The sequence below is a fragment of the Balaenoptera acutorostrata genome, chromosome 15 (assembly GCF_949987535.1).
Source record: "Balaenoptera acutorostrata chromosome 15, mBalAcu1.1, whole genome shotgun sequence".
NCBI classification, from domain to species: domain Eukaryota; kingdom Metazoa; phylum Chordata; class Mammalia; order Artiodactyla; family Balaenopteridae; genus Balaenoptera; species Balaenoptera acutorostrata.
The window spans coordinates 6,257,401-6,281,338 of NC_080078.1; the positions used below are offsets into that span (position 1 = coordinate 6,257,401).

The 23,938-nt window shown below is 54.0% G+C and overlaps 2 protein-coding genes across 10 annotated transcripts; one reads left to right on the forward strand and one right to left on the reverse strand.

The window, feature by feature from the left end:
- The first annotated feature begins 181 nt into the window (after positions 1-181).
- BUD31 (BUD31 homolog) lies at positions 182-9,704 on the forward strand. 3 transcript variants are annotated; one of them, XM_057530080.1, is made up of 6 exons: positions 182-338; positions 1,370-1,499; positions 1,919-2,042; positions 7,077-7,199; positions 7,756-7,922; positions 9,463-9,704. In XM_057530080.1, the coding sequence occupies exons 3-6, from the start codon at positions 1,949-1,951 to the stop codon at positions 9,511-9,513; spliced, it is 435 nt and encodes a 144-aa protein (XP_057386063.1). In that variant the 5' UTR covers positions 182-338; positions 1,370-1,499; positions 1,919-1,948; the 3' UTR covers positions 9,514-9,704. The 3 variants fall into 3 exon arrangements, with proteins under 3 accessions (XP_057386063.1, XP_057386064.1, XP_057386065.1); XM_057530082.1 differs by lacking the exon at positions 182-338 and adding an exon at positions 453-472; XM_057530081.1 differs by lacking the exon at positions 1,370-1,499 and having other exon boundaries at positions 190-338.
- On the reverse strand, positions 7,922-23,869 carry PTCD1 (pentatricopeptide repeat domain 1). 7 transcript variants are annotated; one of them, XM_057530067.1, is made up of 11 exons: positions 23,734-23,869; positions 23,521-23,618; positions 20,710-21,211; positions 19,127-19,267; positions 17,391-17,609; positions 16,524-16,625; positions 14,013-14,720; positions 12,890-13,006; positions 12,002-12,184; positions 10,135-10,309; positions 7,922-8,888 (listed from the first exon to the last, which is right to left on the reverse strand). In XM_057530067.1, the coding sequence occupies exons 3-11, from the start codon at positions 21,187-21,189 to the stop codon at positions 8,785-8,787; spliced, it is 2,229 nt and encodes a 742-aa protein (XP_057386050.1). In that variant the 5' UTR covers positions 21,190-21,211; positions 23,521-23,618; positions 23,734-23,869; the 3' UTR covers positions 7,922-8,784. The 7 variants fall into 7 exon arrangements, with proteins under 7 accessions (XP_057386050.1, XP_057386054.1, XP_057386055.1 ...); XM_057530071.1 differs by having other exon boundaries at positions 7,922-8,881; positions 10,131-10,309; XM_057530072.1 differs by having other exon boundaries at positions 10,131-10,309.
- Positions 23,870-23,938: the final 69 nt, after the last annotated feature.

The following is a 23,938-nucleotide window of genomic DNA, read 5'->3' on the forward strand; positions in this document are numbered from 1 at the left end:
CCTCCGGCGCCGCCGCCGCGAGGACCGGGGACCTCAGGGAAGCCGGACTGTCCCACGTACTGCCTGAGCCCAGGCTCGCACGCGCGCTGCTGGGCAACAGAACCCTCAGCCCCCGCTCCGGGAGAAGCGCGTAAGCCTGCCAGTCACCGCCCGGGAAGTGAGGGCAAAAGGCGACAGCGGCCCTGGAATTCTGTACAGGCAGAGCTGCGGACACCTAAGATAACGAAATTTCCGCGCTAGGTGGGGCGGGGCTCCGCGAGAACCTCATCCTGAAGGGATAACTTCGGAAGCGGAGGCAGGCAATAGAGAAGGGGCGTCCGACGGCGACGGAGGACGTGGTGAGTGTTTCTCCTCTGTTCTCGAGTACCTTGGTGACTGCTGGGGCCAGGGATCGGAGGTCTGCATTGGCCCAGAAGGGCGATCTGAACAGCTGAACTGGGACGGGTTCGGGCCTCTGGACCGGGAGGTCGAAGTGAGTTCCAGAGAGGAGGCGGCTCTTTGCTCGTTCGGCCGAAGGGATGAGAGATTTGGGGGGTTCCCTTGCTTCTAGGCTTTTTTCCCCCTTTATTTTCCATGCTTTTTTTCCTCCGCCTGGAACTTTTTTTGTCTAAATATTGCTTGTTCTCGTAAGCCCGGTTCAGATGCAGTCGTCTCTCTGGGCCTTTCCTACAACCCGGGCTGTAATGTCTTCCCTCCCTCCCTCCGAACGCCTTTCCGCTCGCCGCCTCTTCCGAGCGCTACCACCTCTCTTTTACGGCCCCGCACCTCTTTCTCCTTGATCTGGTTACTTCTTAGCTGTTACCTCCCCTGGGAGGCCTCCTGTGACTCCCCGGCTGGGCCAGGCCCTCGAATCTCCCTGGGTCTTAATAGAGTGGTCATTCCCGTGTCTTTGTCCTCCCAGCCCTTGCGCGTTGGGACAGGGACCAGATTCCATCCGTCTCTAGCTTCATAGCAGGGGAGACAAGTGCAAAGACCACTGATTTGGGAGTCAGGAGCCCCCGATTAGAGTCGGACTCTTCCACTTCCCAGCTGTGTGCGACCCTGAGTTTACCTCTTGTAGTTTGATCTTCATCTGTAAGGTTGTTACGGAGAATTCATGAAAGGGAGGGGCGGGGCTTCATAAACTTGTCAGGCACCCTACAGGGGGGAGGAACTCAATGAACTTGGGAGAGAGGAGTCCGCTATGCTTAAAGATGAGATCATTAACCTGAGTTCTTTGCCACCTAGGAAATGCCATGCGGTTTGAAAAATGACTTGCTATGTAGATTTGCACGGGTCTGTTGTTGGGCTTTACATGACTTTATGTAGTGTGTTTGTTGGGTTTAAGAGACTTTGCCCATCCGGCTAATACACTGTCCTCGTCTTATAGACAAGATTGAGGACCAGAGGGGGAAGGTGACCTCTCCAAAGTCACAGCTGGCCAAGAACCTAAACCTGTAACTGAAGAGACCAGAGATCTTTCTTTCTGCTACATACACTCTTGGGAAACAGACCCTAAGGTACTTTGGTTTCACACTGTCTTTATCCTTTTTAAACACTCATCTTCTTCGCTCTCCCAACCATAGTCTTCCTCACACTGTGTTGGAATTCCCTTTTCACTTTGTATTTCCTTGCTAGAATATCACCTTCTCAGGGACAGTGTGTGTCTTATTCTTTGTTCTATGTTCTCGTACAGGGACAGGCTCATAGTTGATGTCAGTTAATGATAACAGCAAAAATCTAGTAAGCACACATTAAATGCCAGGCATATTACATATAATTAATCTTCACAATGGCCCCATAAGTAGATTCTATTATCCCCCCTTTACAGATGAGGAAACAGATTTAGGGACATGAGTGTGCACCAGAGTTGTGGCTTGTGAAGTCTTTTGGGGATCTGAGGCTCAGAAACCAATTCGTTTAATTTTTTTCCCCACAGATCTTTGCAGATTATCTTCTGGGGAAAAAAATGCCTAAAGTGAAAAGAAGCCGGAAAGCTCCCCCAGATGGCTGGGAGTTGATCGAGCCAACATTGGATGAATTAGATCAAAAGATGAGAGAAGGTGAGTCGGGGAGTTCCTGTCTTAGTGGGCTGTGTCCAAGGGTCACAGGCTTACATGCTTAAAGGGGCCAGGCATAAATGCAAGGATAAATGGGAAGAGACAGGCTGTACCACTGTGGCCTCCTGACACTGACATGTTTTGTTTGCTTATTAACTGATAGGAATACTATAAATGCCAGAAAGTAAGATAATACAAATGAAAAGGTCCTCAAAAATGTTTTTGAAATAAGAGCTTTAGGGAGTATAGATCAAGTAGTCTACCTATAATTATTTGCTGTGTTGGTTAGAGGTATATTTAAAATCATACAAAACATATTTACTTGGGAAATCCTGTTCTTTTTCACTTCCAAATTTTCTGAAACATTTTTATTCAGATTTTTCTTGTGAGTCTCTGTTTTCATCATCACTTTGTTTTCGCATCATCTACCAGTTTTGCAGAATGCACCATCTTCACTTCCCTCTAAATGTTGTGTGATCCTGCACTTTGTGAGTCAGTGTAGTGTGCAGTTTTGGGAAATTTTATCTGAAGCCACAAGCATCTGTCGGCCCTATCACAGTATAACCACTTACTGAATTGCTTTTTAAAGCGATCTTTTTTTTTTTTTAAGGTTTTTGGTAATTAATCTAACCTTTGTTATTATGAAGTCATACCTCTAGCAATAAGTAGTAAGTGGGTGTTAAGTTACTTTGCTTCCTTTGAAGCTGACTGTATCAGGTAACTTCTATTAAATACCCAGAACTTGCAGTAATCAGGTCATTTTGGGCTGAGAGATTTCTTCCCCAAACAGATCTTTATTCAACATAAAGGAACTTAGAGATTGCTGTAATAGAAGAGATTTTTGTGAGTCTTTGCAAATAAACCTACTTCCTCTTTTTAAGGGGTGACTTTTTGGAGGGAGAGCATTTAGATGTGATATTCTTTACCGTCAAAAGAAGTATTCTTTCTCTTGTTTTTATTTAGACCTATAGTTCTTCTCTGCTTTCCCATTTTTGATACACATGTTTTAAGACCTAGTTTCATGTTTCTCTCGCTTCCACTATAAAGAAAACAGAGTGGATGGCAGGTGGTACCAGAGCTGGCTTTAGTGTTGGGAACAGTGGGGAGCTCTGGGGGTGGGGAGAAGCTGCTGCTCACCCAGGGCCATTTACCATGTGGGATGCAGCCTCAGCTTTGCCAGATTTGCTGAGTGTTTTTCTTTTTCCAAGATAAGCAGAAATTCAGCTTTTCTGTGTGAACTCTTCTAATTTAAAATTCAAACTTAAAAGTGTCTGTGGGAGGAGGCAAACAAAGCCTGCCTTCAGGCTGGTGGAGGCTGCCAGCCTTCAGGCTGGTGGAGGTTGCCAGCCTCCAGTTTGTAGCCTTCCGCGCAAGTTTTGCCTGTGGGATCTGCGGCCACACTCCTAGGCCATGGAGGAGCCTTGGGCCTACAAAGGCCCAAAGCCAGTGGCATTGCCAGGCCTGTCCTTCTGATCTGAGGGCCATTTACAGGACAACTCACACTTATTGAAGCAGTTGGTCCTCTTATCTTAGGAAGGAAAATTCCTGTTTTCTCCTAGTTTGTCCCTGTTATTTCCTAGCTCAGCACAACTGCCCAGCTCTTTGTATGTCTCTTAACTTGCTACTCAAGTTTTTGTATAGCCACTGTTGCCCTATAAGTCCCCGAACAAAAAGAGCCTGCTTATAGGGACTAAGGGGCAGAGGTGGGGGAAGTTATGTGTGGCAGGGGTTTTATGGGTGACGGAGAAATAACGGCACTATCTCCGTGGGCTGTAACGAGGACTTGTAAATAACTTTGCTTTTACAAGTACTTTAAACTAATTGAAATGTGAAGTTAATAGGCAGTTTGGGGCATTAGCAAAGAGGCAGAAACCTAAGTCTCGTCTGTGCCACAGTGTCCCCTACCTCTGGCCTCTTTTCATACCCTCCTAGCGGCAGGACTCCACATCGCCCACTGAAAGCTGCCTTCTACTGTGTGTGCGAACCTGTACAAAATGATATCCAAGAATGTTCACGTGACCTTGTGAAAATGGGTCCAAAAAGAAATTTTTAAAATGTGGGTGATGCTACGATTAAAATGTTGAGAGATGACTCAGAAGCACAGGAAGGTTCCAGGTCCAGGATGGCAGCCTGAGGAGCTCCATGGCCCCCACCCCCCCTTCCCTCAGTCATCCCATCTAGTCACGTGGCTTTCCGAAACACTCTCGACTCCGGTGAACAAATGTCTTCTCCAGCCTTGACTCAACACTAGAAGTTTCATTTTAAAATACTCCAGTTCCCCCAACTCCTAAAAGTAGGGAGAACCACATGAAATACAAGTACCTGAATGTTAATTGTTGAAGCTGGGTGGAAGGTACTTGGGAGTTCAATATACTGTTTTCTTTTGTGTATGTTTGAAGTTATCCTTATTGAAACCTTGGAGAATTCACGCATCTAAAATCCGACTCCTTTTAGCCCCTCCACCCCACCACCTGGTCCAGGCCACCCTCACCTGTCACCTGGGTGCCTGCTCGCCCTGCAGTCTTCTCCACGGGGCCGCCAGGGTGAGGGCTTGAGGTTGTACGTCAGATCACATCACCCTCTGCTCAGGGCCCTGCGGTGGTTCATCCCCCGATCAGAGCAAACCCAAGTCCTTCTGTGGCCTTCCAGGTCAGGCACACTCTCCCCGCACCCCTTGAACTCCGTCCCCTCCCCCCCTCCCCCAGCCACACTGCTGCCCCTTGACCCGCAGCTACAGTCCCACCTCAGGGCCTTTCATTGCTGTTGGCTCTGCCTTGTAAACACGTTTGCCCCTCTTTTCCCTTTTTCTTTTAAATTGAGATATAATTGACATACAATGTATTGTTTTAGGTGTACAACATGATTTTATATATGACTATATTGTGAAATTATTACCACAAGTTTTGTGAACACCCATCACCTCACATAGTTGTTTTCTTATAAGAACTTTTTAAGATCTACTTTGATAGCAACTTTCAAATATACAATACAGTATCATTAACTTTATAGTCACCATGCTATAAATTCCCCAGGTCTTATTTATAACTGGAAGTTTGTACCCTTGACCACCTTCACCCATTTTGCCCACACCCCCAGCCCACCTTGCACATCTTGTTTCTTAAGGTCTCTGAGCGGATGTCTCCTTTGATGACTAGTATAAAGTGGCAGTCCCCCTCTTTCCCTGCTCGCCATCCCCTTCCTTGTTCCCTTCTTTTCTGTGGCCGTTACCACTTAACCACCAGGGGCGGATCTGCTTCCCTCTCAGATCATGGCTCTGTGGTTTCTGTGTCTTGCCCACTGCCGTATCTTGGGCACCTGGAGCATGGCCTCGCCCATAGCAGACACGCAGTGTTGCTAAGTCCTCAACACCTTTTACTTGGATCACAGAATCCTGTTTATTGAGCTGAATTACAAATTCTAGGTAATAGAACAGCCTCGGTGTTGGAGAAATGAAGGTATAGGTTTCTTAACCCTTCTCACCTTTCTCCTCTGCCCTAAAAACCGAGAAGAGGTGACAAAGATCAGCTTGTAATGCTAAGAGAAAGACTTGCCTTTTGGCAGGTGCAAGCTGCTACCTGATCCTACATGTCTTGATAGAGCCATTATTTCCTGCAGGCTCGCCATGCTAAGAACTTTCAGACTTGTCTTTTTTTTTTCTTTCTTTCTTTTTTCCCTAAACGATTTTGGTTGGGAAATGAAATTAGAGGTGCCTTAAAAGATTGTTAGTATGCCCATCTGTAGGTCCAGAATCATCTTGAGAAATTATTATGCTGGAGAAATAGGTCTGGAAGGATAGAGACCCGGGTATTAACAGAGGATGTCTTTGATTTTTTAAAACCTTTGCTTTCTAATTTATCTAATTTAAAAGGCATTTTTAATTTAAAGCAATTAATGTTTAAGTCATGTGGCTTACCTTTTGCTTTATCTTTATAAAAAAAAAAAAAACAGCCCTAATGAGCCTTAAATCATATGCTGTAAAATTCAGCCTTTTAAAGTATTCAGTTAAGCAGCGTTTAGTGTGTTCACAGAGTTAGGCAACCATCATGATCAGTTTTACAGTATTTATCACCCCCCAGAGAAACCCCATCCCCTTTAGCAGGGGTCTCCCTGATCTAGGCAACCACTAATCTACTTTCTGTCTGTATAGACAGAGTCATACAATAGGTGGTCTGTGAGGACTGGTTTCTTTCACTGAGCATAACGTGTTCAAGAGTCATCCATGTTGTGGCATGTGTGAGTACTTCATTACTTTTTTTTTTTTTTTTTTTATAGCTACTTTATTTATTTATTTATTTATTTTTGGCTGTGTTGGGTCTTCGGTTCGTGCGAGGGCTTTCTCTGGTTACGGCAAGTGGGGGCCACTCTTCATCGCGGTGCGGGGACCGCTCTTCATCGCGGTGCGCGGGCCTTTCACTATCGCGGCCCCTCCCGTTGCGGGGCACAGGCTCCAGACGCGCAGGCTCAGCAATCGTGGCTCACAGGCCCAGCTGCTCCGTGGCATGTGGGATCTTCCCAGACCAGGGCTCGAACCCGTGTCCCCTGCATTAGCAGGCAGATTCTCAACCACTGCGCCACCAGGGAAGCCCTTCATTACTTTTTATAACTGAAAAATATTCCATCATGTGGATAGATTACATTTTAACCATTCATCAGTTGATGGACACTGGGGTGACTTCTACTTTTTGGCTACCATGAACATTCATGTACAGGTTTTTGTGTGCAAGCGCATTTTCAGTTCTCTTGGGTATATACCTAGGAGTGGAACTCCTGGGTCATATGCTTACTCTGTTTAACTTCCTGAGGAATTGCCAGACTTTTCCATAGCAGCTGCATCATGTTATATTCCTACCAGCAGTGTATGAGGATTCTGATTTCTCCACATCCTCGCCAACATTTATTACTGTCTTGTCATTTTGATTATAGTCATCCTAGTGGGTACAAAGTATTTATTCTTTATCCCTACTTACTAAAAAAAAACACTATATCCTATGCAGACTACCCTATCCCCCAAAAAACAAACATGTGTTTTCTCTCCAGCTGAAACAGAACCTCACGAGGGAAAGAGGAAAGTGGAATCTCTGTGGCCCATCTTTAGGATCCATCACCAGAAAACCCGCTATATTTTTGACCTCTTCTACAAGCGGAAAGCCATAAGCAGAGGTAATTGGCCAAATTCTCTCTTGACCTTCCCAACTTGAGTAGCTTTCAGATTTATTTAATTCTTGAAACCTCAGCAAGTGTCATCATGTTTCTTAGCACCAAAAAAGGAAAGGAGCCAGGCCAACATTGGCTAAATACTTTTTTTTTTTTAATTTTTGGCTGCATCGGGTGTTCGTTGCTGTGCGCGGGCTTTCTCTAGTTGTGGCGAGTGGGGGCTACTCTTTGTTGCTGTGTGTGGGCTTCTCACTGCGGTGGCTTCTCTTGTTACAGAGAATGGGCTCTAGGTGCGTGGCCTTCAGTAGTTGTGACTCGCGGGCTCTAGAGCTCAGGCTCAGTAGTTGTGGCGCACGGGCTTAGTTGCTCCGCGGCATGTGGGATCTTCCCAGACCAGGGCTCGAACCCGTGTCCCCTGCATTGGCAGGCGGATTCTTAACCACTGTGCCACCAGGGAAGCCCCAGGCTAAATACTCTTTTTAAGGGTGGGTAGTGATGGGCCAGGGGTGGGGGGAGCTTTGTTATACTATGGTCTGATGCCCTTTCCCCATCTTTTTGACAGAACTGTATGAATACTGTATTAAAGAAGGCTATGCAGATAAAAACCTGATCGCAAAATGGAAAAAGCAGGGATATGAGAACCTATGCTGCCTGCGGTGCATTCAGACACGGGACACCAATTTTGGGACAAACTGCATTTGCCGGGTCCCCAAAAGCAAGCTGGAAGTGGTAATGTCTCCACCCCTGTCATGTCTGACTGGGTGTGATGTTACTGTCAGGATTCTGCCCTAGTTGACCACAAGGGGTTTTATGTTGTTCTGTTTTGTGGTTGGCCATCCCGCCAGGAGTGAGACCCTCTGGTCAGGAATCCATGCCGGGGAGTTTGGCAGTAATGATCTTGCATCTGGGGGCCAGTCCCACCTCCTCCTTTGGGCAAGTTATTGGGCTCCTTTCCTCACTTAACCAAATGGGGTTGATGATACCCACCCCCAGGGTGGCCGGGAGGGTGGGCCAGTCAGCAGGAGCTTGTCCCTTTCCCTCCAGTGCTTGCCCTTCAGCCGCCCTTTTTTCCAGGCCTCCTTTTCCTCCCAGTGACACTTCAATGTTAGCATCACCGCGTCTCCTGCCAGAACTTCCTGGGCGGCTGGGGAACACGGCTGGGGGTGCAGTAGCTCAGCTCCACGCACAGACGCCTCTGAAGTGGAGCCGCAGGAGGCAGGGAAGGGTTGCTGGGCTGTTGGCCATTAGCGGCCTTTGAGCGCGGCCCCTCGGCTGACTGCCGTGGTCCCCGCTGGGAGGTCAGGCCAGATGTCTTCTTTCACACAGTCCCTCATCACAAGGTCCCTTCACGCTGCAGCACTAGTTACAGCTTGTAGGGCTTCGGCTCTGGGCCAAGGGCTTTAGCTCAGCAGGCAGCTCTGTCCCCCTGAACCATCTGGAAGCTCAAGGACGGGCACGTGGAGCAGTGGAGAGCGAGCACGGGCTGCCTCCTGAGGGGCGGCTCTGGTGCTGGACTCTGGCGGGGGCAGGAGGGGTGGCGGAGCAGCAGAAGCCCTGCTCCTGCGAGAGCCCCGGGGTTCCATGGTCATGTCTAGCTGGGGCTGCTGCCCCAGACCTGTGGCTGGAACAGAGCCTGCTTCAGATTTAGTTGGGTTTCACCATCAGATCTTGTTTCCTTAGACCAGAGTCTTGCTCCTCCAAAAAAGAAGAAAAAGGAACATAAACACCATTGCGCTGGGGCCTTTTGTCTGCTGGGCGGGCCCCCCCTCCCCGGCCAGACACTAGGCCACACCTGGCCTGGGGGCAAGACTGTTCCGCTGCCACACAGATTCAAGTACACACTGTTCTTCTTCCCGAGCCACAGTGGAAAGTTCCCCAGCCCAGAGGAGGCCCTGAGGCCCCTGGCGCTGAGCCCCCTGAGCGGTAGCAGACCCACCCCTAGCTCACTGTAGGTGTGCCCTGCTTGCTTTGCAGAATAACAAGAATCACTCACACAGATTTTTTTTTTTCCTTTTTTGGGAGCAAGTGTGTACACTGAATTTGCATAAATTAAATCCACATAGAGATGTAACTGCAGTGTCAACAGCAGCTGTTTCCATCTTCACGAGGGAACCGAATTGTCCCCATCCAGCACTGTCGCGGAGGGTTTCTGAGGAGTGTCCTGTGGGGAGTGGATGTCCCGTGGCCACCCTTCCCGCAGGAGGATTCCTGCGTGTGGGCGTGTGGCCTGTGGCAGGGGTGCGGGGTCTCAGCTGTCCTCTGTTTGCAGGGTCGGATCATCGAGTGCACGCACTGTGGCTGCCGGGGCTGCTCTGGCTGAGGCCGTAGGGCCCGACCCCTCTCCGCCCTGGACTCTGGACTGCGCAGGTTTCTGCCTGTCACGCCACCCTTTCCTGGGAGCAGCTCTTCCTCAGAGCAGTTCCCCAGGCCCAAGTAGGAGCATGGTCTCTACGTGTGAAGGCTTTGGTGTTCATCAGCTGTGATTTGTAGAAATAAAACTCTTAAACCTTTTGGGTCCTGCCTGCCTTCTTTCAGAGCCAGCAGTCTGTGGAACCCAGTGGGACAGCGCCAAGCCCTGGAGACCAGTCGCCCTTAAGGCGTGATCCACCTCACAGGTGCTATGTAACCTTGAGCACTTACTTTTCTCATCAGTGATGGGGGTGACAACCTCTCAGGCGAGGAGGGCCTAAGATGACATAACCAAGGTGGCCCAAGCTGCTCTTGGACTTGTCATGAACTTGTTGGGCACCTCAGACCAATGCCTGCAAAAAGCTGCAGCTCTTACTGTGGACCAGACCTTTCCCTCAAGCTTGCAGCTACACCGGCACGTTCACGTGTCTTGAATATGAAAGGGACTCTTGGGCTCCCGCAGAGCCATGTGAAGGCCATGCACTTTGTTCCAGCTCTGCTGGAGGTCCCCCAGGGTCTCCCCATCACCTGCCCCCAGGGCCTCTGTCCACATCGGCCACAGTGACGGTGTCCTGGTCTCCCTTTGGTTTGGTCCGGAACTTCTGCCACGGGTGGGGGGTTTCCTCTGCTGGCATCACTTTCAGCCACTGCTTGTAATAAGCTCGGAAGCCATCAATCTTCTCCAAGTAGGTGTTTCTCCCTTTGTACTGTATTTGGAAAAGCGTGGGGTTCCAAGGCTCAGAGGGGCCACAATTAGACTCACTGCATGCTACCTACCACTGACCCCAAACCATGGCAGCTGGCTCAGGGCTCAGGGAAGCTGTTCTTGCTTCCAGTTGGTCAAAGGGAGAGGGCAGAAAAGCTGCTCAACACCGAGCAGTGTACGGTAAGAAACAAAGTTGTACCATGGGGCAGACCCAGATTCTCTCTCATCTGCTACACCCCTTCCTGAGTCTGTGCTGCTGTGCTCCTGTACCCAGGCGTGGCGCCCCAGCCCCGCACAGCGGGAATCGCTGGGCGCCACCAGCTGTGCCTCCACAGGCACAGGCACTGCCTCCCTCTGACTGTCATCTCAGCGCTGCGGCAGAGGTCTCAGGAGAGGAGGGAAGACGGAAAGGAAACGAGACGTGCCAGGCAGACACCAGGAGAAAGCTGATAGAGGAACACACAGAAGACCAGAGAAAAAACAGACAAAACGTAGGAGATAAAGACCGTTACTACATGATGATAAAAGGGTTGGTTCAAAAGGTTTAACAATTCTAAACTTGTACCCAACAGAGCCTGAAAGTACGTGAAGCAAAAACCTGATGATCACAAATAGAAGTAAGTCCACCATAAGGGAGTATGAACGTATGGCTGAATACAATAAGCTTTAGGCTTCTGGTAGTTTGGTGACTGTTGATTGAACCTGAGAAGACCCCTAGTGGGCCCTGCACAGCGAAGAGACAAGCCCCCAACCGGAAGATTCTTGCAACATGGAACCAACAAAAGACTAGTGTCCAGAATATTTAAAGAACTCTGAGGCATCAGTAAGATAAGACTAACAATCAGCTGTTTAAAGATGCCCAGCTATGCCCTCCGGCATACTCTCCACCGCTGTCTCACTAGCTCTTACTAAGCCTTCAAGCATCCCCCCTGCACAGCCGTCCCTGACCCCATGTCCCCTGGCTTGGTGTGTCCTGGCCGACTTGTCTCCCTCCCAGTCAGGCCACAGCTGCTCTGGAGGTGCTCAGCACAGGGTCTGACTCAGCGGACCTAAAAACCAAAGCCCCGGAGCCTGATATCCTCAGAACAGCAAGGAGAGAAGTGGCCGTTACAAATCAGATTCTGTCGCTGCCCTCCTGCCGTCCCCATTCACTCGACAAACAACAATCTATGCTGGGCGCCGGACGACAGGCAGGCACCAGGGACCCAGGTGAGCAAGGCAGACAGTCTCCACCTCTAGGGGCTTTTACAATCTCCTCAAGGCAAGAGTCACACACGTGTGCGTGTAATTACCGACTGTGAAACACGGTGAAAAGGAATAGTGCTTGTAGGGGGGCCGCCAGCAGGGCACCTCTGAGAAAGAGCCATCTGAGCCGACCCTACCAGATGAGAAGGAACCACAGGCATGTGAAAAGCTGGGCAGCCTATTCAAGGTGGAGGGAATACAAAAACCCCGAGGCAGGGAAGAGGCCGTGGGACTGACAGTGCACCGAGGGAGGAGTGGCCTAAGATGAAATGAGCCACGTGAACAGCGGCTCGCAGGCCGTGGTCTGAGGAGTTTGGGATTTTCCCCAAGGGAAGTCACCGACAGTTTAAAGCAAAAGGATGCCAATCCCAGCAGGTCAGAACTGGGTGGGGTGGGGGGTGGCGCTGGTTAGGGAGACGACGGGCACGTTAGAGCTTGGCGCACTTACCCGGTCGAAGGTGGGTGGGTACTGGGCTGCGAACTCCAGCTGGCGGATGACCACTTCATTCACCGGGACCCTGTTCCGCCTCATGTCCTTCAGGATGTCGATGAGATAGGCGTAGTCCAGCTTCTTGATGGCCGCGTTGATGAGGGTGCTGTAGATGTGGGCGTTGGGGGTCATCTGGGATTTCTGCAACATCACAGACACGCCGTCAGCGAGATGATGGCAGCGGCTGGGACAGAGCGGCCACCGGTGGCACGTCGGGCTTGGGGAGCTACCCTGCCAGTCAGGCCTGCTCTGCAGCCAGCCACCAGGGACGAGAAGGGCAGGACCTCGTAGCAACAACGGGCTGTACGCCCCCCTCCACGTCCCCCGCTCGGCGGGTCCATCCCAGGTGGCTGAGGACCCCGCCCTCTCAGCCCTGAAGAACCTGGACAGCAAGTAGAGGGTTGTTCTCAGAGAGCAGCAGACTCGGGCGGTAAACCACCTCAGGGCAGGAGACCGCCTCCTGTGGGTTCACTGCACCCCCGTCCCCCGAGAATTCTGGTACCCTCCCTGCTCCCATCATGGCCTCCATCCCTCTAGAGGGTTGGGGCCAAGACTTGCCCCCACCCCTCAATCTCACCCCACGGCCACCACCTTGGTGATCATAACACCCCTGGCCCTCAACGCCCATTCCTGCAGCGCCTCACCAGGGTTTCCTTTCTCCCAAATTGGGCCACTGACCATTCCACACTCGCAGCTAGAGCGACCCCACTCTCCTGCCCCACCCCCATCAGCTTACCCTGACGGCAGAGGCCTGAGCAGTTCGGGAGGGCCCCCTCGCGCCCCACATCCCCGCCCCAGCTTTCTTCTTCAGCACCACGGGGCCTGCCTGGGCCCGGGCCCGCTCACCCTCATGTCTGCAAGCAGCTGCAGGCCATCCCCTGGCCTGCGGCACCCGATGGCCAGGTTGCAGAATGTCTGCAGGTTGGGGACGATTCTCCTCTTTGCCAGGACTGGCAGCAGTGCCTGTGGGGACAGACGTGGCATCACCGTAAGCTGTAGTCCAGCAGCCCTGGCAAAAGCCTTCTCTGGTGAAGCCCGCGCGCGCGGCTGAATGCTGGAGGCGCCAGGGCCCGGCTCTGCTCTGAGGCCTCGTGGCTCCCTCTGCCGACCACACCGGGCACCGGCCTTGGCCCAGCATTCAAGGGCCGGGTGTCCTGTCAGCACCTCAAGGCCCAGCTCCCCAGGATTCAGCTGCTCTGCGAGTCCTCCCTGCCTTCCAGCCCGTCTGTAGCAGGTCATCCCTTCTTCGAATGCCAGTCACGTTCCTGCCCCCTCTGCTCCTCTCCCGGCCACCATCCATCCCTGCACTCGGGCCTTCGACGTCCATCGACCACCGGGGGCCTCAGGGGATGGCGGTCCTGCGGTCCAGGGCAGGAGACAAAGCCGACAACAGCATGGGAAGTGCGGGCCGAGGGAGCCCCCGGGCAGGAGCTGAGGAAGAGGATGCCTGCTCAACCTGGCTGGGTCAGGGCGGGGCCCAGGGAGGGGCTCTAGAGAAAGCTGTGCTCTGCTCTGAGGGCCTGAAGGCAGAGGCTGCCTCTGTCAGCTGTCAGGAGAGCCCAGGTCAGAGCTTCCGGCAAAAGGGGCATCACACAGAAATACGCTGTACGAATGGACAAAAATCCCGTGAGGGCCCCAACGCCGCCATCTGTGAGACGAGGAAAGCCACAGGCCAGCGGAGCCTCCTGCTATGGCCAGTAAAGAAACGAGTGGATGTGAAGCTCTGAGAACAGAATCCAGCACAGAGTGAGTGTGAGGATGTCCCCGAGGCGGGGGTGGGGCTGAAGGGTGGCCCCCCTGGGAGGGCGGGGAGGATGGCTGGTTCACCACCTCATTCCCAGGTTTTCACCAGGGGCTCCGGACAGCCTGCGCCCCTCTCGCGGGAACGGCTGACACACCTGGCAGGGGAGGGTCCGAGGGGGAAGGAGGGGCCCAGCCGGGAGCCCTGTGCCTCCCCCCTGCCCCTCACCTTCGCCCCCTCCAGGTCGCCCAGCTTGCTCTTCCTCCTCATCAGCGTGTTGAAGAAGGTCAGGTCGGCCTCCACTTGGTGCGCGTCCAAGACGGCCAGCAGCGAGGACTCGGCGGCGCTCCCGGGCTCCACCACCTCCGCCAGCAGCGTGAGGGTTTTGATGTCGGGCCGAAGCCCATGCTCCGCCATCTTTCCCAGGAAGCCCTCCAGGCCCCCCATCAAGGCCAGCCTGTCGGCTGGGGTGGTCACGGTCCCAAAGGAGACCACAGCCGAGGGGACCGCCCCCGGGGTCAGGAGGTTGGCCTCCAGCCCCCAGGGAGGCGGCTCCGGGGCCGCAGAGGGGAGGGCCACAGCGCGGTCAGCCTCCGCCTTGGTTTCCACCCCAGGCTGGGCCTTGCCAGGGGCTCCAGCCTCCTGAGGCTCCAGAGGCCCCTCAAGTGCCTGAGAAGGTTCTAGAAACAGCTGCCTCTCCAGGGCCTCCACGTGCAGCCAGGCTGACAGGCGATCGTCCGCCCCGACCCCGTCTCTCCTCCTTGCCTGCCGCCCGCCTGCCGGGGGCTGGAGCAGGACCATCTCCTCCCTGGGCCGCAGGAGCACCGCCGAGGCCACCGCCGGGTCCCCCAGGCCGCAGTCCCGAGCTGCCCCCAACAGCAGGTTGTAGCCGTGCCGGCTCGGCTGGAGCCCCAGGCTCAGCATCTGCCTCCACACCTGCCGAGGAGAGACAGGCCTCACCCCCGGCTCCCGCTCCGAAGAGCCCTCAGCAGAGCGGGCAGCGCGAGGCAGCAACCAGCCGGCAAACGTGGGGGCGGGGGCGACACGGGAAAGACGCCAGGCTCTGGGCCACTAGGAACCCCAGAGCCTGGGGGCCTCCACGGGGCGCCGCTCCCCCCCCCCTCTGGCTCACCCCCAAACCGTGTCACACTTCCATCTCTCTGGCTCTCCCAGGCCCTTCTCCCTGCTCCCCTGCGAGGGACAGCCAGAGAGGCTAGGTGCTGGAGGAGTCCAGGCTGACCTAAGGATTCGACTCAGCTGCCCTTCCTGAGTGCCTGCCGTGTGCCCTGCCCCACTTGGCGTCCTCAGCTTCCTCGAGAGCACGGAGTGGGCGCGGGCGGAGGGGGGCCTCCGCCAGGAAGAGCGCCCCACAAGCTGTGGGCCCGGGCAGGCCCGTCTCCCCTCGAGCTGAGGTCGTTTTCACCCCTCAGCGAGGAGTCTAGCACACTTGTGTGTTCTCAAGGGGGCAGTCTGACCACCTGCAGTCACTCTGACACCAAGATGCCACGAGATGCCCCACGAGGCTCAGTGGGAGGCCACGGGCAGCAACCAGGAGCTCACGTCAAGTGTGCCTACGAGTCAGGGCCGGCCAGGCCCAGGTGGGTGCCACACGCAAGAGGGCCGCGGCCCAGCAGACAGCGTCCTGAGGAGGGCAAGGGTCTGGGAAGCCACCTCCATGGGGAACGCTGACAGAACTGAGGTTTATCAGGGACACAGACGCTTTCCCGTGGCAGGAGGGATTCTTGGTTCAAATCGCAGCTCTGCTTCTTAGCGGCTGTGAGACGTTGGGCAAGTTACTCAGCCTCCGGAGCCTCGGCCTCCTCGTCTCTAAAACGGGGCTACGGTGCCCAGCTTGGGCAGCTTAACAAGTGCATGACACAAACCGGCTGCTAGCGTGATAGACTACTTCTCACTAGAACAGATCGAGGCCAAAGAGAGGGAGGAACCAGATCCTGTCTATAAAGCAGCCAGGGGATGGCAAGCAGCCAGGGGATGGCCGGCAGCCACTGTTTCCAGGGGGTCTGCAGAGGGGAGGCACGTGGTCCAGGGCTGTCCCAGATCACTGGGGCTCAAACTCTGTGCAGACCAACCCCCTGGGGATCTTGCTGAAGTGCCGATCTGGCTGCACGAGGCCGGTGTGGGGCTGAGACCCCGCATTTCTGACAAGCCCCAGGTGAGCCTGAGGCTGCTGGTCTGTGGGCCGCACCTGAAGTTAGAGCTTTTGGTGAGCTCCAGGTCCTTCCCACCCCTGAGGAGCTGCGGAGGCAGCTGTGGTACCAGTGCTAATCCCGCCTCCGCACTTGATAAGGGGGGCGCTGAGATGGGATTAGAGCAGCGTGTCTCAACTTTTAACGTCCGTGAGGCTCTCTCAGGACTGAATGCTGACTCCTGGGTCCCATACGCAGAGACGCTGAGTGGGGGATGGGTCGGACATCCTTCAGGGACTGTAGCTCAGCGGGTCTGGGCCGGCTGCACAGAGAGCCACCGAGCGGAGTGGGAGGGCGTGGGCTGGCCGTGCCCCGACTGGAGCGGCAGCCGCGCCTCCTCCGCGTGCCCGCCCTCCCTGCCATCTGCTGTGGGAAGGCCAAAGGATCACAAGTATAAAAACACCCAGCACAGGGCAGGAGCAAGTGCTCAAGTAGCGCACACAGGATCATCACTTGCACCCAACACAGGCACACGGAGGGGGAGCGAGCAGGGCAACAGGAGAGACAGGACGCAGAGCCAGGCGGGACAGACCTGCAGGGCATATCGGAAACCTGTTTTCTTGTCCTGGATGCAGCCCATGAGCAGGTAACTGAAGGTCTCCTCTGTGACCGCATGTCCTTTCTGGATGATTTCCTGGGGGAGGGAACAAAGAGGGCCGGATGAGAATCTGCAGAAGAGCCAAGGCCCAGGCCCAGGCCCGATGGGGCTGGCTAAGGGCAGACACCCCAGGTCAAGCTCAGGGCTGCGCCTCTCGAAGAGGTGGGGCCTGACTCCGGCTCCGGGCCAGCTCAGTACCAGCTGCTGAGCAGAGCTAACTGCTGCCTGCACCTCCTCCTCCTCTCCTTCCCAGGCCTCTCTTCCTGGCTCTGCTCCGGTCACTTCTCTGCAGCCTCTCCGCAAAGGCCACCCCAGCAGCCGCTTTTAACCCCTGTACATGAGGCTTTGGAATTGCACAGAGCTGGCTTCAAGTCCCAGCTTCACCACTGGCCCGCTGCGGGAGTGTGGGCAAGGCATCATGCTCCCTGGTCTCAGTTTCCTCATCTGTGAAGTGGGGGCACACGACTTGCCTTACAGGACCTTTGGAACAACCCCTCAGTGAGCACTGGCTCATCTTCAGCGCCACGAAGCCCACCCTCTGGTACGGCACCGCGGAGTCCCGTCCGGCGGGACTGCACACGACCCACCGCCTTCACAGGGCTGGGGGCCTGTCTGCCTGCCAGACCCAGGCCTCTGACAACAGGGTCTCACGGGCTTCACCTGTGAACCCCAGAGCCCAGTACGGGGCTTGTCTCATCGGCCCCTGAACCTTCCTGCATGAGGAACACAGACAACACAGCCCCACACCCTGCCACGTGGGACTGGCCCCGAATGGGGAGCAGGAAGGAAGGGATGTCCCACCTTAAACACATCCAGGCACATCCTGAGGTCTGCGCACATGGCGGCCATCTTCAGCAGGGAGTGGTACGTTTTCAAGTTGAGCTGGAAGTTTCTGGCCTGAAGCTGCTGCCGTAACTTCAGGGCACTCTGCAGAGCGGAGTCCTTCCAGGGGGACTCAGCACAGACGTTGAACAGGGCTGTGTAGGTGGCATCTGAGGGCTCCAGGTCTCGCTTCTTCATCTGTGGAGACGGGGAGAAACTTGGAGGTGGCTCTGGGATCAGCCCGATGCACAGGCGACGGCCACCCTGAGAGGAAGCTAGAGAGGACTGTGCTTCCGCACTGAACAGGCCTGGGAGCCGGGCCTGTGACAACGTACAGCCGAGTGACACGCAGAGCTGGGCTCTCTGAACCCCTGACTCAGCCCGAGGGGCTCTGGGAACTGACCCCGCACCGCAGATGCTCCAAACAAGAAACCGTCCTCCCCATGGTGCTCGGCAGTCCACCCTGGGCCTGGGGTGCTTTTGCAGCAGGGTCTCCCCAACGCTCCCGCTCTGTGGCCGACCAGGCCACCCTGACTGTTAAGATCCAAGGGGTGGATCTGGTCTGGGAAAGGGTGGACGGGGGCGGTAATCAAACCCCAGCTCCAATGTTTACTACCCGAGGGGTCGTAAGTTAGCTCGTCATTGGAAAAATGGGGGTGATACGGTCACCTGGAAAGGCTGTTACAGGGAGAGCATCACGAGAGAGAGGCCCCGGGAGCAGCCGCAGCCGGGAGCTCGTCCCTGCAGCACGTCTCAGGAGTCCCCCACCCCACCCCCGCTGAGTCACAAACCCCGGGCTGACACTGGGCTTATCAAGCCCTCCTGGTGACGGAGTTTGAGAAACTCCTGGTAAAGCCAAGCACTCGCTATTTCCCAGGGAAGGGCAACCTGACGGAGGGTAGGTAACCAGCTTTTGCAGAGTGTACAGAACCCTGTTCTCAGGCCATTTTGGGCTCAACTCCCAAGTCCAGCACTCTCGAGAGAGAGAGGTAACCTTAGACATAGCACTTCATCCCTCCAGGCCTCAGTTTCCTCATCTGAAAAAGGAAGACGGTGATCCCACTTCAAGGATGGGCAGATGCTCCGTGTGTGTTCACATATTCCACAGCGTGTACTAAGGACTTACTACGGGCCAGGCCCAAATGACGAGACTAGGGCTCCCAAGAATTCTTGCTGGAATAAAGGTTGTTCCCAGCTCCTGGCTACAGGAGAAGATGGGAATACTTCTGCTAGAGTCTATGGTCCTCTCAGGCACAGCTCTTTCCCGACTCATGAAGGAAGCAGCTTTCTGGCTCTGAGAATGACAAATACAACACACCCCAGAGGTGGGCAAATGTAAAGTAAAACCATCTTCCAAGAGAAATAAAAGCCCTTTTTCAAAGGATCAGCTTTGGAAGAAAGGTGCATGTGTGCACCCGTGTGTAGCGTGAGGATGGGAGTGAGACAGAAGGAACACAAACTAAACTAACTGGGAGTAGCAGTGGAAAAGGAAGGGGACTGGTGGGCCCTGCCACGGCCCGGACAGGCACCGGAGGACGTTCCACGTCATCACGTAGTTATCTGAGATCACTTCCATTTTATGAACGATGAAGCTGAGGCTGGAGGGGGTGATGCACTAGCAGGTGACACATCCAGGATCTGCACCCAGCTCTCTTGGGGCCCAAAGCCCATGTTCTACGGAGCCTGGCCCCTGCTGCCCCCAGGCCCATGCTCACGTCATTGTAGAGCTGGAAGGCCTTCCTCAGGTAGCCGGCCCGCCCGCAGCCCCCGATCAGCACGGTGTAGTTGCACTCAAGGGGCTGGAGTCGCTCCTCCTTCAGCATCTGTCTCTCAAACAGGTCCAGGGCCTCGGCCAGCTGGGGAAGAGGGGTGGGGGGAGGACACAACGGGGGGGACTCAGGGTGGCCTCAGAGACCGTCAGCAGAGGGAGGGAGACTGAGGCTGGGGGACCCTAGCTGAGACCAAGCTCAGGCCTGCCCAGGAGACAAACACCCACCCTGGGCCTCTGCCACCAGCCTCTTGGTGCCCGTGGTCTGCAGCCATGGGCCTTCGCGGTGGCCAGGAAGGAAGCCCACCAGTCTCCCACCACCTGAGAGCTCCTGACCCCACTGCCATGGGGGAACTCTCTGGGAGGCAGGGGCGATGCCCAGGTGAACAAAGATCTGAGGGAGGTGAGGGAAGGAGCCACGTGGCTCTCTGAGGGAACAGCCAGTGCAAAGGCCCTGAGGCCGGAGTGTGCTTGGGAGCTGTGGGAGCAGAGAGGAGGCTGCAGCAGAGTAAGTGAAGGAGGGGAGATGCGGGCGGAGAGGTAAGGGGAGTGGAGGGCGGGTGGCAGTTCTTGCAGGCTTCATAAGCTATTGTGAGGACTCCGGCTTCTCTTTATTTCTCAACTTTTCATTATGGGAAATCTCAAATATACACAAAAGTAAAGAGAATAGTGTAACTACAATGCCTATTAACATTTGGCCAATCTTGTTTCATCTATACCCTGCACTCCTCCTGCAAACTGAATTTTTGAAAGCAAATTTCAGACATCCTGTCACTTCATTCACCAAAGCTTCGACATATACCTCCAAGAGATTTTTAAATATAAATGGAATGTCGTTATCAATACCTAAGGAAATGAACATCCGCAGTGTCACTGAACACACTGGGAGAGCTGGAGAGAGAAGTCAGGCCACCTGCTCTCTGCTTTAACGGGATGGCCCCATGCTGCGAGCCCACATCCTGGAAAGAGGTGGAGAGAGCCTCGGGGAGCCCAGAGACAAGTGTCGTAATAGCTGAGGGGGGCGAGCAGAAGGCTAGGCCTGGGCATTCAGGGGTAGGTTTGTGAGAAGTTAGGACGGGAGAAATTTTGAAGCTAGAGCTGGTGAGAGAAAGAGAAGACTCAGAGATGACCTGATGGCATGTGGCCTGGGCAGATGGAATAATGGGGTTACCACTGAGTGAGATGAAGTAAGCATAGGGAAATCAAAGTTGGGAACAAAAATTGCAGGCCACCGAGGGTAAGTATAAGGGAGGTGGTGAGGAGGCAGCTGAATACACAGATGGGGAGTCCACGGGATGGCCGAGCTGGCAAGAGGAAGATGGGACCAGCATGAAGGAGGGGGCGCTGAAAGCCAGGGAGGCTGGCGGGTCGCCTGGTGCAGCATCGAGGGGGGAGTGAAGACAGAGAGGAGAGAGGAGCCCTCAGCATCCCACCCTTTAGAGATGACTGGAAGGTTGGGCGGCCCATCACAAAATATCGCGGCACGGCGGAAGCAGGAGCCAGGAGCAGCAGAATCCAAAGGTTCCCTACCTTTCCTTCCTTGATCAGGCGTTTGCACTGAAAGAAGTACCAGTAAGGGGTGTTTCTCGGGCCCTGCCATGCTTTTGGCTGCAGCTCCCCTTCCTCATCTTCTTCAACACTCTGTTCCTTGAGCCGCAGGTTATACAACTGGGCCGTCGATTTGTGGAACATTCTCCGGGAGGAGTATTTGTCGGAAAGAGTCCCAAAGCTCTCCTCCTCCCCTTCCTCCTGGGTGGCTGTGGGGCTGGGCTGGCCTGGGTCAGAGCTCAGGCTGCCTGTGTTCTTCTGGCTCCGCGGGCCGAGGGGCAGCCGAGAGAGGGAGCTGCTGAAGGCTGCTGGCACTAGCCGAATCAGCCCTGCGGACCTCGGCCACATGGGCCCCTCCCGGCCTCCGGCCCACCTGGCTCTGAGGGGGTCAAGGTGCTGCAGGATGGCCAATCCCATGGGGCAGGGGCCGGAGAAGAGCCGCGAGAGTCTCACGAGGTCCATCTCTGGCGTTCCCCTCCAGGGCCTGGCATAGGTCAGCAAAATAGTGAAAGTCAACGCGAGTTCATAGTCACAAAAGGCAGAAAGAAGACCGAGAAGGTGGGTACAAGCACGAGCCCTGAGGTTAGAAAGTAGGCCTAGGGTTAGGGTTAGGTTCAGATTTCAGCTCCACCGAACAACCATCCTTGAGTCCCTGGGCACTCACTGTTCTGGCCTCAGTGTCCTCGGCTATAAACTGGAGTTAACTATAACATCGCCCACACAGCACCGTAGCAATGATTCAATCTCAGATCTCAGCGTTCAGGTGCAGCATGGTGAGCACTCGATAGACCTAAACTATTGATCTGTATCGCTGAGCCACGACCTAAGTGACTGGGCACTCAAGTCAGAGCTGACTCTGAGCCCTGGCCAGAGCTGAGTGACTGGGCCCATTACTTGACCTTCTTGGACCTCAATTCCTTCAGCTGCAAGACCCACTCACCCTACCACAAGGCCATAAGGATTAAATGAGATGTTTTTAGCATAATGCCTGGGGTTTAATAGGTGTTCAAAAAATTATAGCGTTACCATTTACTAGGAAAAAAACACTGGCATGCTGGGCCTCTGCACAGGGAAGTTAAGTTAAACATTTCTCTTCTGCAAAATTCATGGACAAATGGGCTTCAGCTGTGCTGTCCAATGTGACTATTGACACTTGAAATATGGCTAGACTAAATGCAGATGGCCTTTAAAGGTAAATTATACACCAGATTTCAAAGACTTATAGTACAAAAAAAGAAGGTAAACTACATATTTTTTTACATGTTGAAATGATAATATTTTCGATATACTGGGCTAAAGAAAATTTGAGACTGATTTCACAATCTTTAAACTTTAATGCGGCTACTTAAAAATTTTAAATTACATACGTGCTCACATTATACTTCTATTGCACAGTTAGGCTAGAGATCCTGGTCTACATATTTGAAACTCTTTAATAAAAAAATATCAGAGGGCTTCCCTGGTGGCGCAGTGGTTGAGAATCTGCCTGCCAATGCAGGGGACACGGGTTCGAGCCCTGGTCTGGGAGGATCCCACATGCCGCGGAGCAGCTAGGCCCGTGCGCCACAATTGCTGAGCCTGAGCGTCTGGAGCCTGTGCTCCGCAACAAGAGAGGCCGCGATAGTAAGAGGCCCGCGCACTGCGATGAAGAGTGGCCCCCGCTTGCCGCCAACTAGAGAAAGCCCTCGCACAGAAACGAAGACCCAACACAACCATAAATAAATTAATTAATTAATTAAAAAAATATATATATATATCAGAATACCCCCTATGAACAAAGCCATGCACTCACTTTGATGGGAGAATATGAATAGTTTTAGTTATTTAAGAAACAATTTGGGGAAGTTTTTATCTACTCTGAGAGCTTTCGGCCCAATTTAAGGACTCTGTCAGTTGACAAAAAGTTTTTCCCCCAAACAGATGAATACTTAAACTCATTCAAAGAAGAGAGAAGAAAGCTCCCTGAATTAAAAAAAAAAGAAAAAAAAATCAGAATAACGAGCATGAACACATTTTAAGGCCTGGTTATATTAGAAGGTGGAAAGACCTCAGAGGGGACAGCAGGTTGGACAAATTAATAACTGTGGCCCAGGGAGGGGACTGACTTGCTGGGGGCCCTGCAGCAGTGTGGTGGGCGAGATCCACTAGCTCTGGAACTGGCTGGCTTTGAACACAAGTCCATGAATGGTATCAAACAGCTTCTCTTGACCAGCACCCTAGTGACACCAGTGCAGAGGGCCTTTACCATTCTGCACCTGGTGAAGCTCCAAGAGAAACGTAATGCGAGCCCGTATGTAATTTTAAATTTTCAAGTGACCACATTAAATAAACGGTTTACACACGTTAATCAAAATACAGAGAATTTTAATTACTGATATTGATACAGGTACCAAAATGTCTTTAAAACAAACTTATGCTCTATTAGTATAGATGCTTCTTTTTCCAGCATTAAATAACAAGTCCTATCGTCATGTCCAAGCAGCGACAACTGGAGAAGAGTTTGTCGGAGTTGCAGATACTCTGTCTCCAACCATCATTTACACTCATCCCCATTTGCAATCGCGACTTCGTTTTGGGCAGAGCGAACGCCACTCGGTCAGTCACGGAAGGACTTGCTAAATTTCACACTGAGACAATAAAGGTGTAATTCCTTCCTCCCCAAGTTCGTCAACCCGCCCGGGTTACTAAGCCCTGAATTAGAGACACGGGGCCTCCGTCCTCCCTTGGGGAACCAGCCCCTCCCCGGACGCTCCCCGAGACCCTCAGGCCGACCCGCCCCCTCTCCACACCGGCCTTTAGAGCCTCGGTCTCCTCAGCGGACGCCGCCGGCTCCGACTCTGGCTGCGACCCTCGCTGCCCCTCTGGCCAGTCTTCGTCCGGAGGCCGGGCTCCTGTGAGGATCAAAGAGGAACTCACTCCAAGGGTCCGACCCAGTGAACGCGGCTCCACCTCGGCCGCCGAGCCCACGGCACCCCCGCCCCGCCTCGCGTCACCCGCAGTCCTGACCCCGCGTCACCCCCGGTCCCGTCGCCGCCGCGCCGCGCAACCGTCTCCGCGTCCCGGACGACCTATCCCAAGTGTGCCTAAGCCGACCTTGCGCAGGCGCAGTCCGCGTCGCCAACTCCCGGCGCGCATGGTTTCAGGTGGGCGTTCGGCGAGCTGCTAGCCGGGCCTAGCGGAGCGGCCCGTACTCTGCGCTTGATTGGCCGAG

What these genes read in the sequence shown, in the direction of transcription:
- BUD31 (XM_057530080.1), top strand. Translation starts at nt 1,949, where the DNA reads ATGCCTAAAGTGAAAAGAAGCCGGAAAGCTCCCCCAGATGGCTGGGAG. An exon ending in AGATCAAAAGATGAGAGAAG is followed by an intron (nt 2,043 to 7,076) that starts GTGAGTCGGGGA and finishes TTTTCTCTCCAG; the next exon opens with CTGAAACAGAACCTCACGAG. An exon ending in GCGGAAAGCCATAAGCAGAG is followed by an intron (nt 7,200 to 7,755) that starts GTAATTGGCCAA and finishes TCTTTTTGACAG; the next exon opens with AACTGTATGAATACTGTATT.
- PTCD1 (XM_057530067.1), bottom strand. Translation starts at nt 21,189, where the DNA reads ATGGACCTCGTGAGACTCTCGCGGCTCTTCTCCGGCCCCTGCCCCATG. An exon ending in GCCTGATCAAGGAAGGAAAG is followed by an intron (nt 19,268 to 20,709) that starts GTAGGGAACCTT and finishes CCTCTTCCCCAG; the next exon opens with CTGGCCGAGGCCCTGGACCT. An exon ending in GCGACCTGGAGGGGGCGAAG is followed by an intron (nt 13,007 to 14,012) that starts GTGAGGGGCAGG and finishes CTGTCCCCACAG; the next exon opens with GCACTGCTGCCAGTCCTGGC.